The sequence below is a fragment of the Mustela putorius genome, unplaced genomic scaffold (assembly GCF_011764305.1).
Source record: "Mustela putorius furo isolate JIRA1106 unplaced genomic scaffold, ASM1176430v1.1 tig00003834_pilon_pilon_pilon, whole genome shotgun sequence".
Lineage (NCBI taxonomy): Eukaryota > Metazoa > Chordata > Mammalia > Carnivora > Mustelidae > Mustela > Mustela putorius.
Window position 1 is genome coordinate 84,351,195 of NW_025421987.1, and position 17,644 is coordinate 84,368,838.

At 39.7% G+C, this 17,644-nt stretch overlaps 1 protein-coding gene across 3 annotated transcripts in view; it reads right to left on the reverse strand.

Annotated features, from left to right (window-relative positions):
• MCF2L2 (MCF.2 cell line derived transforming sequence-like 2) overlaps window positions 1-17,644 on the reverse strand; it is a 247,975-nt gene that overhangs the window by 93,916 nt on the left and 136,415 nt on the right. For all 3 annotated transcript variants that reach the window (XM_004745499.3, XM_013052557.2, XM_045088666.1), the window contains 2 exons: window positions 13,601-13,680; window positions 510-595 (listed from right to left, as the gene is read on the reverse strand). In XM_004745499.3, the coding sequence (XP_004745556.2) occupies window positions 510-595; window positions 13,601-13,680 (166 nt within the window). The remainder of the gene's footprint in view (window positions 1-509; window positions 596-13,600; window positions 13,681-17,644) is intronic.

Genomic DNA, 17,644 nt, shown 5'->3' on the forward strand with positions numbered 1-17,644 from the left:
AATTAATGATGTAGATTCTGAGTATAAAGAAGATTTTTTTAAAAATGAATTTCCTCTATGCTTTTGGTGTTTACCACACTAATTTAGGCTTTCTGAATGGCTGAGCAGTCACATGCATGCAAATACCTTCCTGTGGTCTGAAAATAGCATTGAATTTGTATAACTTGTGTCTTTGGGGAACCTATTCCTTTTAAATGCTTTCAAACTAATAATTCAATCTATCAACATTAGTTTACATTTACTGTTTTGTTTTTTCTTGATAATTCATTTTTCAAAATTACTGAGTATACCTGGAACTTGGTTTCTAAGTCCTGTGCAGCTCTTGCTTTTGTTTTTATGAAATCTGTGAGTTTGTTCTCAGGTACATAAATGAAGGTTAGTATGCAGAATAAATATGTGATTTTTACCTGGGGAAAATGAATGATGAGATTTAAAACAGAAGATACACTCCCCTCTCCCTATCATCTCAAGGGGTTAAAATGATTCCTGCCCAGAATCTGCAATCTTACCTGGTAGGGGAAAGATTTTCAGGACTGTCAAGCTGTTCTGGCTTAGGGTTCTCCCCATCGTGACTGCTTTCCAGTATTTCTTCATTCTGAAGTGAAAGAAATTTTGGTAAGACCGTCTATTTTATTTGGGGGCTGTATATTTTTCTTTTCCCCAATTTATTTGTTTTGCTGGTTTTTGTTTTCGGTGTTCTGGATGAGCCCAGTCCCTTATCTTTCTTTTTTTTTCTTGGATTTTTCCCAGCCCCTCTGCAGATCCGTTACAGTTTGCCTTTCAGGCTTCCTTTAGAAACATCAAAAACTCTTTCTCAAAAGCAGATAACATTTTTCCTTAATAGTGAACAGCTATTAATATTGTACTACCCCTTCCCAGTTGACTCACAGTAAGAATTCAGAGTTTGAGCTAAGGGGAAACAGTGAAGAGATCATTTGACTCAGTAGTTCCTTTCTTTCCCCTCTGGGGGTAAGAAATGAACATCTGGAGAAATTGCAACCTACCCAAGGCCAAAGAGTTAAAGACAGAGATGAAATAAACCCAGACTCCCCTCTCACAGGCTGGTAATCACAAGTCCATTCTAGCGTACCATGTCCTGGGACAGCTGGTACCTTACGCTGTATAGATTGGCCCCTGGCACGGGCTTGAAGCTGGGGGTCGGAAGCCTGGCTCACTACCTGCCAGCTCTAAGACCCTGGGCAAGCTCACTGAATCTTTCTACCTCAGTTTCCTCCCCTAGTACATGGACCGTACGGTACTATCTACCACACAGGACTGGGGCTCTTTTTCAGAATATTAGGCATTTAATTATCAGAAAGAGGCAAAACTACTCATTTTACTTTCAAGAAAATACAGTTTTAACAAGGAAGTGAATTTATATAAACTTGATAGCAACAATAGAATCTTAAAGATATTGACTAATAATGAACACGTAGATAATTAGCCAGCTTTTGAATTCTTCCTGCCTGCCAGGTTCTGTTTAAATGAGTCCTTTTGTGCTGTCACAAAAGGGAGTATAGATTTTGAATGGGCCCTCTAGCAAAAGTATTGTTGAAAGAAATATAGTGAGTAGCTAGATTCTGTATAAATTAGAGCTGAAAGGTGAAGGATGAGCTTTTCCCAGTCTAAGGAACAGATGAGAAATCTCCTTGTAAAACAGCTCAGCTAGGCTCTCAGCTGGTTGTTGACAATGCGAGAAGAGAGGCCTCTCGGGCACCTGGGTGGCTCAGTGGGTTAAAGCCTCTGTCTGCGGCTCAGGTCATGATCCCATGGAGCCCCTCATTGATCAAGCCCCGCATTGGGCTCTCTGCTCAGCAGGGAGCCTGCCTCCCCACCCTGCCCCTCTGCCTGCCTCTCTGCCTACTTGTGATCTCTGTCAAATAAAATCTTTAAAAAACAAAAAGAGGAGCCTCTCACTGGATTAACAGAAAGCAGTCAAGGTAAGGTGGTTTTTGTCATTCACAATGCCAAGTACAGAAAGAGCAATTCAAAAATGTTCAACGAATGAAAGAAAATCGGGGATCATTGAGCTTTTTCACTGATGTCCTCCCAAATCTGGCATATCCAGAAATCAGACTAACAAATAAAGGGCCGTTTGGGATACCAGTTTTGCATTCAGCTCTAAAATACACAGGCAATCTTCAATTCTAAGTTCCTATTTGTTTCTTTTAAAATAGGATATCATTTCACTAGGCATCTAAATTGTTAGTATCCGCTATTACATATATTTGACCAGATACTTGTAGATATTTCTCATTTCAGTCAATATACAGAAGTAAAATATCAGTCCCCAGATTCAAACCAATCTGGCTATTTTCACCACACCACCAGAACTCTTTCTTCACATTTTCTCTATAATGTGGAACTGATCACTATGGCTGTTAATTCTACATCACATCCTTCTCTAGTTCCTCCCTGTGATGTCACTATACCTGTGACGTCACACCTGCTGGGCTTTGAACTCTAGCTTTATTTGTCTTTGGGTCCCTAACATGTAATACAGGACCTTTGTAAGGAGTAAGCACTATTTCTAACCAAACTTCCTCTCACCATAAAACTTACTACTGCTTATAAAATGAACTGTGCTCTTTCCAGCTCTTCTGTTGGTCTATCGTAAGTGTGGTATATTGTACAGTCTTTTATTTCATGACAATCTAAGGACAGAAAAATAACAATGACTCAAACAAAGTGTATAGGTATGGACTGTCATCTTTTTTTTTTTAATATTTTATTTATTTATTTGACAGAGATCTCAAGTAGGCGGAGAGGCAGGCAGAGAGAGAGGAAGGGAAGCAGACTCCCTGCTGAGCAGAGTGCCCGATGCGGGGCTCGATCCCAGGATCCTGGGATCATGACCTGAGCCGAAGGCAGAGGCTTTAACCCACTGAGCCACCCCGGCGCCCCTGGACTGTCATCTTTTACGCTGAATGATGATGTCCTAATTTATAGATTTTGTCGTGCATGAGACATGGGCTTGCTAAAATGCCTGGATATGGACTTGGTGTCAACCCATATTCCTAGGACCACGAGTCAAATGGATGATGTCAGGGTAGAAAAAGGATCCTCTGTTGATCAAGTTTGATGGAATATAACCCTGCTGCCACTGAGAATGTGATGGGAAGGATCCACAGCAGATCTGGGTGCTGCTTTAATAACTTTATACCAATATTTCGCTAAAGTTTAGACAAATTAGTTGTGTTCTGGTGCAGTAGCTTCCGAAGTCTGACCATGGCCCACAAGAAAAACATCAAAACATACATACACACATATTGGGATTTATAATAAATATGTTTTTGATCTTGTCCTATATCTGGTACAGATCTCCTAAGACTTATAATTTCCTAAGTGATAAGAGCCATCAAGTTTTCTTTTGTTATTCATAACAAACCCCTTTCAACCCCACCAGAGTTTATGTTAATAAGGTAGCTTATGGGGGCTGGTTGCCATGGGAACCAAGCACATGATTCTAATTTGAGGGTGGGAACTTTCAGTTCCCTTGACCAACACCCTTTGGGGGCCGGGGGAAGGGGGCTGAAGACTGAATTCAACTACTAATGGCCAATGGTTTAACCTGTCATGCCTATGTAATGAAGCCTCCAAAACACCCACAAAAGGAGCTTCTGAGTTGGTGAACACACAGAGATGGGGAGTAGGTGGCTTGCTCAGAGAGCACGGAAGCTCCATGTCCCTATACCTTGCCCTATGCATCTCTTCCATCTGGCTGTTCCTGAATTACATCCTTTTGAGATAAACTGGTAATCTAGTAAGTAAAATGTTTCTCTGAGTTCTCAGAGCCACTCTAGCAAATTAATCAAACCCAAGGAGGGTATAATGGGAAACTGATCTATAGCAGGTTGGTCAAAAGCACCAGGGACAACATGGACTTTTCAAATGGCATCTAAAGGGGATGGGGGAGCAATCTTAACAGGACTGAGTCCTTAACTTAAGGGAAGTGATTCTATCTCTGGGTAGACAGTGCCAGAATTTAGTTAATTGCTTGGTTGTGTTGTAAACACACACACACGCGCGCGCGCGCGCGCACACACACACACACCAGACATACATATAGCTGATGTGACATACTCTATTTTTAAATTAGGCCATCCTTGTTGCATTCTGCTCTTCTTCTTTATTTTCAATGCTTGTGAACCCACTAAAGTTCACGGTCACCACTGCCACCTGAACTTTGAAAATCTCTTAGAGAGTGAAAAGAACACAGATTCTTCATGTGAAAGGTACATCTGGGTGGGAATCTCTGGTTTACTTTTTATTTAAAAGTGACCTTGGGCAAGACTTCTTTGCACCTTAGGTCTCTCTGTAAAAGAGGACTTACTGTATCTATATCAGAGGGGTGTTGTGGTGATTTGAGGTAAGGAATTCAAGTACTTGGTACAAAGAAGCCTTGATAAATGGTATTTGAGGTTGGCTCTTTAATATCTTCTTTGTGGGGATTAAAATGGGTAATGTCTGTAAAGCACCCAGGGACACTGACCTGCAGTAATTGCTGGGCAGTTCCTACCTGCTCCTGTGTAATAGAGACCCCATATTTCTCACTAGCTGGGAGGTGTTGGCCAAGTCACCTAGGCTCTCTGGGCATCTATTTTCTTCTGTATAAAATGAGGGAGATGTGTGAATTGGTGATGAAACACCCCTCTGCTTATAATATCAAACACCAACATAGATACTATTGCTTCTGATTTTGAGATGAAAGCTGAAATGTAGCCATATTACTTTGGGGGAAAACTTTAAATTAATCTTCCTCAAAGGTCTAGAAGGAAGACCATATTTAAATAAATGCTTGCTTTTTTCAAATATTGGGTCTTCTGTTCCTTTTATTTTGAATAATGAACCAAGAAGATTGACCACAGACCAACCAGCCAATTGCTGCTATGTTTTTTGTTAGAGATTCCTTAGGAGTCTCATGAATTATAGAATAATGCTTTTTGATTTTTTTAAAGATTTTATTTATCTGTTTGAGAGAGAGAGAGCAAGAGCGCAAGTGTGTAGGGGGAGGGGTAGAGGGGGCAGGAGTGGGACAAGCGGACTCCACCCTGAGCATAGAGCCTGCCGTGGGATTTGATCCCACGACCTTGAGATCATGACCTGAGCCAAAACCAAGAGTTGGATGCTTAACCAACTGAGCCTTTTTAAAAGGTCCCCTAAAATGATGCCTTTTTAAAGCAGAGCAACAAGTTCCTGTGGAATCATATCCTGTTCCCCTTTAGTCAACCCTGACTTAGAGTTGCCCCTAGGGTATCTCAAAGAGTGGATTTTCTCAGCCAGCTGGTGATTTAAAAGGGAATTGATCCAAAAATCACCTTACTGGAGGACTAATCAGGTGGAAAAGCCCATCCCCATTTATGTTTATTTTATTCTTAAGAAAAAGGGGTGGCTATGAAGGCAAGCAGCTGTCAACTGCTCTAGGCCCAACATCACTCCCCAGTCTCTAGCCCAGTCTCTCCTGAGTTTCGAAATGACATCAACCAACATACAGGTCCTCTAGCAACAAACACGTAACCTGTTTTGGTTACGTTTTTTCAACAAAAATGTAACCTAAGTGTTTTGTTTCCCCCATATTTTGAAGGTCATATTTCAAAATTGAGAGAACAGGCTAATTTCTTGGCTTGAAAGGAATTTTGTTTAAAAATTTTATTTCAGGGTCGCTGGGGTGGCTTAGTCAGTTGAGTGACCAACTCTTGGTTTCAGCTCAGGTCATGATCTCAGGGTCATGAGATCAAGCCCTGCATCGGGCTACATGCTCAGTGGGGAGTCTGCTTGAGATTTTCTCTCCCTCTCCCTCTGCCCCTGCCTCTGCTCCACTGTGTGCTCTCTCTCTCTCTCTCTCTTTGGAGAATATCTTTTTTTTTCCTTTTTTTTGAGAATATCTTTTTAAAAGTATCAATCAACTTTTTAAAAATACCTACTTTTTAAAAAGTATCAGGGCGCCTGGGTGGCTCAGTGGGTTAAGCCACTGCCTTCAGCTCAGGTCGTGATCTCAGGGTCCTGGAATGGAGTCCCGCATCAGGCTCCCTGCTGAGCAGGGAGCCTGCTTTCTCTCTCTCTCTGCCTACCTCTCTGCCTACTTGTGATCTCTGTCAAATAAATAAATAAAAATCTTAAAAAAAAAAAAAAGTATCAGTAGCTGGGGGCACCTGGATGGCTCAGTTACTCAAGTTTCCAACTCCTGGCTTGGGCTCAGGTCATGATCTCATGGGTGGTGGGATTGAGCCCTGGTTGGACTGCATTCAGCATATAGTCTGCTTGAGATTCTCTCCCTCTGCACCCTCTGCCCCTGCCACTTCTTGCATGCATGTACATGCACTAAAATAAATGAATAAATCTTTTAAAAAAGAAAGTGTCAATAACTGATTTTCAATTGATTATTAAGGTTTGGTTTGGTTTGGTTTTGTCCCCAAAGGAGAGAGAGCAACATTTGAACTGAATCAAATTAGATTTTTCCTACAGTTAAATTATTACACTCTATGATTTTAGGGATGCTTGGAAAGCAATTTCAGTTCCAACTCTTTTAAAGTGATGGTACCTGATAAATCAAGGTGAAAGTATCATTTATTGTTTTATCACATTTCTTTAAAAAAGAAGCTACTAGACCTTATTGTGAGAAGAAGTAAGGTAGATAAAGGCTGAACCATCCTCTTCATTTCCATATAAAGCGTGACCACTGCAAGTATTTATGGTTAAGCATTTTACAAAATTATAAATTAATCTTGAAAACCAGAGAAGGTAAAGAAGTAGAACAAGCAAGAATTACTGAAAAATTACACAATGGTGGGTTGTAGGGAGGACAATGGGGGAAAATGGAAAAAGAAAACTCTCCAAAGGCCATTCAACCTCCAGCCTCAGTCCAGTCCAAGGTGGTCTCAGAGACAGTCCCAGAGTGAAAAGCATCAGCCCTGGGAAGGGATGGCTCTGCCTTTTCCTCCCCATTGCTAGAACTTCTGAGGGAATGGGGGAAACCTTTTCTTTGTCATTTTTTTTTGTTTATTTTTGTTTTCTCCTTTTTGAGATCCAGGGAGTTCTGATGTGGAGAATAGGAAGAACTTTTGAAAAACAGGACCACTTAGAGACTCTACCGTGGGAACAGATTGCTAGCTGGCTAGTCTGTTCTGTTTGCACCATCTCACCGGCCCTTCCCAGCACATCTTTTCTTATTCTTCATTGTCACTGCCAGAAGAAGCCACTGCCTTTGGATAATAGGGCAGTCTGTCTTTCTTTCCTTTTCTTTTCTTTTCTTTTTAATGACAAGTATTTCCAGAAGGGTTAAGGAGCTGTCTGTCACTCATCATTCATGCACTGCTATGAATTAGCTCATTCAGATATTCTCCTACCTCTAGACCAGATCAGCTGTATTGTGTAGGCACTTCCAAGAGGGAAGGGAGAGGAGAGGAAGGTTTTAGCACATATTAGAGCCGTTTGGAGGAGAAGGGCAGGCTTGAGAAGACAGGCATGAGCAGTCCTGAGGCTTTGTGGAATGGAAAATGAACAGAGAAAGATAGGGGAATGGGTCCCAAATGTAAACTTTTCCTATTTAAAAAATTTTCCAGGGTCTCTTTTATCTAAGATCTTGAATTTCCCAGCCATTAGTAATTAGTTCAATGATCTTACTTGTTAAATTGGTTTTTAAAGACTGGACTAACACTCGAAAACAATGTTTATAATATTTTGTTTATGAGAAAAGTGTCTTTTTAAAAAAATGCAACATTGTTTTTACAATGATTTACAATGCTGTAGTTCTGTTTAAAGGATCAGAAATTGAGAAATATGTTGCAAGACACCTTTCTCCCACTCCCAAACCAAGAAATGTGACCAAGGACATAGAAGTTTCCTATATATTTGGAATTCTCTCAAGCTATTTGATTTCATGTGGTTTTAATCTCAATGTATAACTGTCAATGTAACATTATTTTTGTGTGTCTGTAAATCTTAACTCATAAATAAAATCACAAGTTTGAAAGGTATTTTTTTAGACGAATCTTTGATCCTTAACCTATTTCACAAGTAATTTCCACATAACCTCAAGGTCAGCTGGCTTATTCTCTTTGGTATGTGTGTTGGAGGAGAAAGCTACAGCTCATAGGAAGAGAAGGTGTGGGTTGCTGTTACAGATGTACGAAACCCTACAAAAGTTGGACTCAAATTTTTAAGTCCTCACTTTCTCCAGATTTTTTCTAAGTGCTCTATATTAGCAAACAAATTCATCTAATTAGAAATCCATGATGGAAACCTCAAGGTATCTTCAATATCTTCTCTCCCTCTCTATTAAATCGGCCCCCTTTCTTCTCTGCCTTGATCTATTCCTCATTCATCACACTTTCTGAGACAGTCTAGTGTGTTCGAGGCACTGGGGAGGATATCTGGATTAACAGGTACAAGCTCTGCCCATCTCCCTTTTTCTGTCATTAGGAGGCTCTTAACACTGGAGTTACACCTAGACTGTAACACCTGCTGGCAGCTGGTCCATCTACCTGCCTTCTTCTAGTCTACTCTTCATTGCCATACCAGAGTCATCTTTCTAATACATAGGTGTCCTTCCTGGCAACAACTTCTAACCAAAGCCTTCAGCAACCTGTTCTGGTCTACCTCTCTGGCTTTCTCGAACCATTCCCAGAAAAGCCTATACCCCTTCAGATTTTTGATACTTTATATCCTTCCCCATCTTGACTGCCTTTCTCTGTCTTATCCAACTTTCAAAGTTGTATTTATTTTTCAAAGCTAAGTTCAAATGCCATCTCCTTTATAAAAATATCCCCAATACTGTTGTTATGAACTGTTCCTTCTTCTGCCTTCTAACATGTTATATTCCTTTTAGCAAAGGTATGTCATTCTCCTCTACATTATAAATTATTTGAAATATATAGTTTCCCTCATGAGACTTGTAAGTTTCCTGAGTTCAGGCCCCATGTTAGAATTGTTTCCATATGACCCATAGCAATTGCTTTAATATATAGTAAATGGAGCAGAATACGACACCAATGAGATATTTTAGTCAACAGTGGTCTTAACTGTTATTCTGTCCTATTTCATATAGCTCCCTCAATGAAAGTACATTCTCATAGATTAATATAATCACACACTTGCTTCACTAAGTTCTGGACTGTATTAGCCTAAGAGATCTGTATCTACCTTAATGAGCTCTCTTCATCCTGAGTCTTCATGACATATGAATATAGCCTCTAGGCAAGTGTGGCCCAAAATGCATCCTTATACCACCTAGTTAATTCTAGTTACCAAATTAAAAATATTGAATTTAAAAGTTAAAAATTCAGATTCCAGGACCATACTCTAGCCCTCCTGAATCACAATCTGAGGGTAGATCTTGAGAATCTCCATCATTAATAAGCTTCTCAGGGCTACAATCCATAGGAAACCCTGATAATCTCCATTCTAGAAATTCCTCAGAAAGCTTAGTTGGGGGCTGCCTCAAAGACCTTGTGGATTCTCTCAATGACCAGACTTCAAGCATCATAGAGGGTGAACCCTGAAATGCACTTACAGTTTATATAGCTCTCCTGTTGAGAATCAGAGGTAAATGAAAGCTCTGGGGATTTAAAGGAGTGAGAAAGCAAGGAACTGAATTTGGACCTGATCTGCTATTATTTGGCAAAACAGTACATATTCAAGATCAGGAGAAGCTATCCAATTTAAGACCCGGCCTGACTGCCCTTCAGCCACTGTTCATCTTTTACACAGTACATTTTATCTATAAACATGGGATTAAATGGGAAACTAAAATTACAAAGAATCCGCTGTATGTAAGGCATCATGCTAGGTGCTCCCACATATTTCTCATGTTTTAAATATTTTATTTTGATTATTTAACATTATCATTATTAATGAAGTCATGTAGTTCTCATTTAATCAGACACCTGTGGGGTGGCTTTATTCCCATTTTGCAGAAGAGGAATTTAGAGTATGAGAGATTCAGTAAACCGGTAGTTAGATTAAGTAACTAATAGGTTATAGGTAAATAGATTAAGTTAAATAGATAAGTAAACTGTTAGATTAAATAAACTACGAGTTTCAAATCCCGGTTCCACCATTTACTAGTTGTGTGACCCTTAGGGAAGCTCACTTAACTTCTCAGGGTCTCAACAGCATCATGAATAAAACAAGGGAAACATCAGCTTCCTCATCTTCTTCCTCAAGGTATTGAGGATTTGGGATGAAATCAGGTACACAGAGCATGCAGCACAATGTCTGGGTCTCACCAGTGTTAGCAACCTCTCCCTCACCTTCTCATTCTCTAACTTACAGAATTGGGGGGTTTTTTTCTTTAATTTTTATGGAGGAGGCTGTTTGCGTGCAAGTTTAAAAAGGCCCCTGCTATGCTAAGCCACACTAACAGGTGCCCAGCAACAGTTTGTTGGTGCTCACAGCCAGTAGCTCGGCCTTTATCCTGAGAGTTCACATTCATGAAAAAGGAATTTTCATCAGTGTCTGGCCTCTTTCCAGCTCTGAAGCTGTGATACGAACAGCCTGGAAAAGCAGCCCTTGTGAGTCATGCTTCCAGGTTCTAGCTTCCAGCTGGTGATGTAAAGGACCCAAATCAGCCACATCACCACTGCCAGCAACCACTGCAAATCCCCACGGCTGGGCTTTCCCAGACCTCGTCGGGGAGTCTAGTGCAGGGGTGCACAGCTGCCAGACGGCCCCGGAGCCACAGCCCGTTTGTCAGGTTGAGTGTGCATCCCTTCCGACAAGAAAAGCCAAGAGTACCCCACCTGAGAAGACAGAACACCTTTTTTGGAAATGAGTTCTCTGATGATGATAAAATCATAGCTTGATTTGGTTGCATGATTTTGTTGTATGTAGTCACTATCTGAGTCTAGGGGCAATCATGGGTAGCTTTGGTTTATTTCTCTCTCTCTCTCTTTTTTTTTTTTTTTTTTTTTGGTCTGTGAGCATTTACCCAAGGAAAGGAAGCCGTGGCATTTACCACAGTGTTATGATCTGCGTTGTGCTTTCATTTTGTCTTTACATTCTATGTCAAAGGTCAAGGATGTCTGATTGTCCCCAGAGTCAGAGGTTATGCATTTTGGTCCTCTGTCCTGGACAGTGGCCACAAAACACAAGCAGCAATGATTCTTCTTGATGTTAGCCAACCTCCTTGCTCCTCCTTTTAATAAGCCATGAATCACACAGACATAAATCGAAACCTTTTTTCTAACCTACTTTTTTTTTTTAACCAGTTTTCTTACATATTTTGAAATGATGATTTCCCTGGTTATCCTACCTACCTTGTCAAGTGCTGATGGAATTTATTGGTCCTGAGTTGATTTTTAAGGCTAGGATTTGGGGATTAATTCATAAACCCTCTTCCTTCCTACTCGTGGTCATTCATGACTATATGGATTCTGCTCATGCTTCTCACAGCCTTGGCTTTTAGAAGTCGAAGTCTGACCAGCTTCTGTTCGCCAAATTGAGGAAGTCTGGCAGACAATTCCTACTCTGCTTCCTCCACTGTCTTGACTGTTAACATAATGTTGTTGCAGGAAAAGCCCTTTATTAAATACACAAGTGAGGTAACAATAAGGAAAAAAAAAAACAACAAAAGCCCAGGACAATTGTAACATGGGCTTGCACTGGCTTACCAACACCGATGCTATTGGTGATCTGCCTAACTATGAGGCAGCCGGCACCCTAGAAGGATGAGCTTAGAATCTGAATTAAATAAGCAGCACGGGCAAAGGGAAGAAACCAGAAATTCTAGTGGCCCGAGCTTCTTGGATTCTACCTAACATTTTCCAACTCTATAGGCCTCTGGTTCTTCCCCTGCCCTAGTTCTTGCATTGTCTATTTTTACCAATATATAAAATCAAAGTAAATAATAAATGTAGCTTATGGAAGCCTTTCCTCTTAAACACCCTAAGGTCTTCCCTGAGAAAAGGTGCCTTACGCTTACTGACTCTGACTATATTTTCCTTTTTTGTTTTTTCAACAAATAAAACAGCAGCACTCATATTTATTGTTCACACTTACTGAAATAACTCACTCAATTTTGGATTCTTTTATATGAGAACCTCCAGGTACACACAACCCCTCTGGCATCTTTGTAAATTGTGTAGGCCATAAATACGTTGTCTAAAGATGAGGCAAAGAAAATCACAGAGCAGCGAGGTAAGTTCAAATCACACTGTGGGTTAATAGCAACAGCATGTAAGTTCAGGGGCTGGACCTGAGCTTTGGTGCACTTGACCCAGCTCTCACCTTCAGAGATAAGATTCTCGGAAGCCCAGGGTACAGAGATGGTAGGGTGGTGCTCAGTTTTGAAGGTGATCACGGGTAAGCCCTTTTTATGCCGTGCAATAATTCCACAAACTTCATGGATGTCAAGTCTGATGAAGCTTCATTACATTTGCCCATTTCAAAAAACTGCTCATTACTCTTTAAAATGGCTGATCACAGCTGTGTGAAACTGCAGAGTGTTACCTAACTCTGGAAGACATGGTAAAGCAATTTCTCCCTCCACAGGGGATTCTGAAACACTACAGCAATGTTCTCAACTGCCTAAACAGACAGAAGATAGCAGCTTGTTAAGAAAAGTCTGCTGGGAACTCCACTTCCCACCTTGTTTATGTCTCAAGGAAGAAAAGTTGGAGACCCCCTTTCTGCTTGACTCTATCATGGGCGGTGGAATACCTGTGGGGTCCTCTATTCAGACCCCGAGGCACAGATGCTGAGTCCAAACTGTTGCTAAAGTGCGTGTAACCCAGGGTCCACTGGCATCTGCCTTCAGAACCATTCTGTCATTCAGATACTCACCTTTTAGGGAGGCAGGAGGAAAGGAACCCCTTCCAGGGTTGCTACTACGGCAACACATTTTTTATTTGGGCATTTAAATATAATGTTACTTTACAATTATACGGTGCTTGGCACTTTTCAAATTTCCATTTGCTGCTCAAAATTAGTTTCAGGTAATAGCTATTGCTATCCCCATTTTTACAGATGAGAAACAGGCTTAAAGTGGCATCTGTGGCTTCCAGGCAGGTGTGCCTGATTCCAAAGTTTATGCTTTCTTTTTTTAAACTTTGATTTTGAAATAATTATGGATTCCCATAAGGCTGCAAAGAAACATACAAGGAAGTCTCATGTACTCTTCCCCCACTTCCTCTAATATTAGTATCTTACACAACTAGAGTACAGTCCTAAAAGCAAGAAAATGATGTTCATACAATCTACAGAGTTTATTCAGAGTTCACCGGTGGTGCATGCACGCAAGTGTGTGTGGCTCTATGCAATTCAGCCATGGTTTTTTGCACATAAACCACACACTGTCCCAGCAATTTTAAATATGAGTCAGAGTATAGGAATGCACAAAATGACTTTTTTCTCAATAACATAGTATCTACTAACAATTACATCCACGACCAGTTTTTCTAGTTGCAATTAAGAAGAAAGAAAATGAAGAAATCCTACAAACCTCAGCTCTTAAAAGCACTAGTCTGTGTTACGTGCCGTTACGGCCACATCGCCTGGAGGTGTGATAGGTATGGGATAGGGGAATTTCATTTATTGGTAATTATGGCAGCAATATTCGCTTATGTCAGAAATCTCAAATCATAAAAGAAAAAGGTGATCTTACCTTGACTTCAAATTTAGTCTTGTCATCTTCCTTTTCCAATGTCCCTGCATAAGTTTCCTCAGATGTCCTCTGAAGAGGAGCTAGAGAAAGAAAACATGCCATTATTGGCAACTCAGCTTAAAAATACCCCAGAGCGTGTAGCCTGGCTTGGATGAGCAGCGGGACTAGGTTAGGCTAACTGAATAACAAAGCTTAATTGAGCTACTGTGATGATTTCTGAGGTGTGAGATGAAATTGGAGGTGAAGGAGAGATGCAGAAAAGAAATAGCCTTTGACCCCAGGCATTTAACATTTGATCCGAAGAGATAAAAATCACACACAACACCACATGAAACATTAAACTACAACAAATCAGTAAACATAATGTGGTAAAAATGAGAAAATCTCCATCATTCCCATTTTTGAGTCTCGGTGAAAAGGTTACTTTCTTCAGGAAGTCTCCCTTGACATTCAGACTTCATGGATTCTTTTATGCACCGCTGCTTTAGCATTTATCTTTGTATTGTATGAAATGCAGTTGATGTTGCTCTTGGATTAGAAGACCAGATCAATTCTAGAGACCACATTTATTGAATATATCCTTTTTATTATACAAGTAGCTAATTTGTGCTTACCATAGACAATTTTAAAAAATACTAAAATCTTACCACTTACACATAACCATTTCCTTACAATTATATAAGAGGATGTCTATGCCTGCCCCAGCCAGAAACTGTTGCTAATTTAACAGTTGGATTCCAAATGTGGAACCACATTTATTAGTGGATGAAACAACTATGCGAAGAATGAGTTAGCTGAGTCAGGATGGAACTGGGCTCTCTTGCTCTTGCTCTCTTCTCTCTGTCACTCTGTCATTTTCCCCTCCTTTCCACAGAGCTCTTGGGACACCTGGGAGATATCTTTTCTTCAGGCCTCAAAGGCCATTTGGCAGTAAGAATGGGACTTGGGAAGGAGAAGCCCTAGTTAGGCCTTGAGACTTTCTAACCTAGCATTACCAGAGGGCTGCACTGGGGATGATAGCTGCAAGGCTAAAAAGTGATACTTTGAGTTCTTGTCATTGTCAACACCCTTGTGAATAGAGCTCCCTTGGAAAACTTATAGCATACCTGTGAACGACCTAAGAATTTGAGCATTTCTAGGTCCCATGGCCAAAATGCCATCCACCTAATGCTCCCAACATAGCACCCTGATACTTACCTGTGGTGAACAGTGGCCTCCAGAAATTCCTCCTAACTCTTGGGCTCTCTGAGTCAACTGGAATCTGCTTGGGCTTTCTATGGACTTTTTCACAGATATTATTGAAATCTGTAGTGAAGTGTCCTGTTTGCTGCCCCTGGTTATATGATCACTGAAGCTACTTCATAACGATCAACAATCCTTTGGGCATCCCTGTAAACTGAGCATTATTACCAGGCATAACAGCTAGATGCTAGGAGTGCGTACGTTATAGCTGGCAACACTCAGGACTGACAAGCACCACCCTGCCCACTGTAAGTGCAATAATGAAGTTCAAGGCTGGGGCGAGCAGCCACACAGCCAGCATTCAAGTCTTGCTCCTCCATGTAAAAGACACATATTCTCGGAGTAATCTCTGTGCCTTAGCTTCTTCATCTGTGAAGTGTGGAATAATGAGAAAGCCTACAGCACAGGCTTGTTATAATGGCTTAATGAGTTAACGTGTGCAAAGTGTTTAGATCATGGTAAATAGTATATTTTAGCTATTATTATAGCCACAAAAGAATTTTTTTGCATTCCTTATAAACTTTAGAGAGGTTAAATTTTGTACCCAAGGCCCCCAGCTAACAAGAGTCAGAGCCAAGATTCCAGCTCCCTCACGTTCGTTCCACTGTGAAATATAATGGTTTCTCTTGGAACGGACTCCGTTACTAAGGAACTGGATAAATGTGTTTGAAAATCCTGTTAGTGACTTGCCTGAATCCACCATACTCAGTGGTTAGTATCCAAAACAAAAGTGCAGAATTGTTCTGCAAAATGAGCAAGAAGTCTGGCCAAAGTCAATGATACTCGTTCAGACGTGACAAAGATCTGTTTATGCTCGAAGGGTCATTGTCCATTATAAGATCTTGTAAAAAATAAAAATAAAAAAAGAGAAACAAGCTATCATTCCTGCTTTATTTACTTGTAACAAACATATATTCCTTGAAACAATGACAGTGGAAACATCAAAGAAGTGAACATAATTTAGTTTTGGGAATGAGTCCTAAATGAAAATTAAGGAAAACCAAGTCCTATTTCTAGCCATCTAAAAAGATGTCTCTATGTGTGTGAAAATCTATTTGTATTTGTCAGTAGGATGTGTGCATAAGTGCATTGAGTGTGCATAGGTATGTGCATTGAGTGTGTGTGTGTGTGTGCACACAAAAATTCAAGAAAAAATGCACTATACTGTTATCAAGGCTTGCTTCTAAAAATTGCACTATGTGATGGGAGATAGGGGACTGTAAACCAAACAAAATGGAGAATTACCAAGACCCCATAATTTACAGATAAATAAAAGCCAAAAGAATTCATTGTTATCAGATTTGCACAAGAAATGGATAGGAAATTTTTCAGCTTGAGAAGAATGACACAGTGGTAATTCAGATCTATTATAAGGAATAAAAAGAACACTGGAAATGATTGAAATGAGAGGAGATGTAAAAGATGTAAAAGATATAAAATGTATATTTTATATTTATAAAATATAAAACTATACATAAGCATATATCTGAGAAAAACAATGCAAACAGGTATGGTAAAAAGCCAATAAAAGAATTAAAAGAGAACACTAAAAAAAAAAAATGCTAACCCAAAAGAAGGCAAGAAAGGAGGAAGAGAGGGAAAAAATGAGAAAAATAAACAAATAATGAAATTATTACTTTAAATCCAACTATATCAATAATTGTATTGTATATAAATGGACTAAATACTCCAATCAGAAACAGAATATGTTAAAAAGTCAAGATCCAATTGGGGTGCTTGGGTGGCTCAGTTAAGCATCTGCTTTCTACTTTGGTCATGATCTCAGGGTCCTAGGATTGGGCCCTGAGCCCTGCAAGGGGTTCGCTTCTCAGTGGGGAGCCTGCTTCTCCCTCTCCCCATCTCCACTTGTGCACTCTTTTGTGTGTGCTCTCTCTCTCAAATAAAATCTTTAAAATAAAAAAAAAGTCAAGACCCAATTATATGCTGCTGACAAGAGATACACTTACAAAGAAATACAAAAATGGAAAAAATATATTATCCAAACACTAAACATAAGAAAGCTGGCATGCTGTGTTAATATCAGACAAAATAGACATCAGGACAAGGAGTATTACTAAAGATCAGGAGGGAAGGAGAGATGTTTCCTAAATGGAAGAGGGCCAGAATATCTGGAAGACATAACAATTGTGAACATGTATATTCTTAATAACAGAGTTTCAAATGACAGAGTAACAAATAACATATATAGGTATCCAAGAGTAGTTTATCCTAGGAATGTACAATTGTTTTAACATTTGAAGATAAATCATTGTAATCCACCATTTTAACAAATAAAAGAGAAAAACTATATAATCATTTCAATAGATGCACCCAAAAAAGCATCTGAAAAAGTCAACAGTGATTCATGATGAAAACTCTGATCAACTCTGATCAAACTAGGAAGAGAAAGGAACTTCCTCAATCTGATAAAAGGCCTCTGTGAAAAACTTACTGTTAACATCATACTTTAAGGGAAAAAAAGGAACTCTTTGTCTTTACATGGGGAAAAGGCACAAATGTCTGCTCTCACTTTTATTCAACATTTTATCAGATGTCTCAGCCATTATAATAAGGTGAAGGAGGAAAAAGCATAAAGATTGAAACAGAAGAAGTAAAATGTCCCTATTGACAGATGGCCTGATTGTATTTTATACAGATATATATCCCTTTTGATAGTTAAATATGGTAAATTCCATTTACTATACAGTTAAACAAACAAACAAACATGAAATGCCTAAGACCTTAACACTCAAACCTATTATACTGCCAAATACCATATGACTTCATTTGTATGTGAAATTT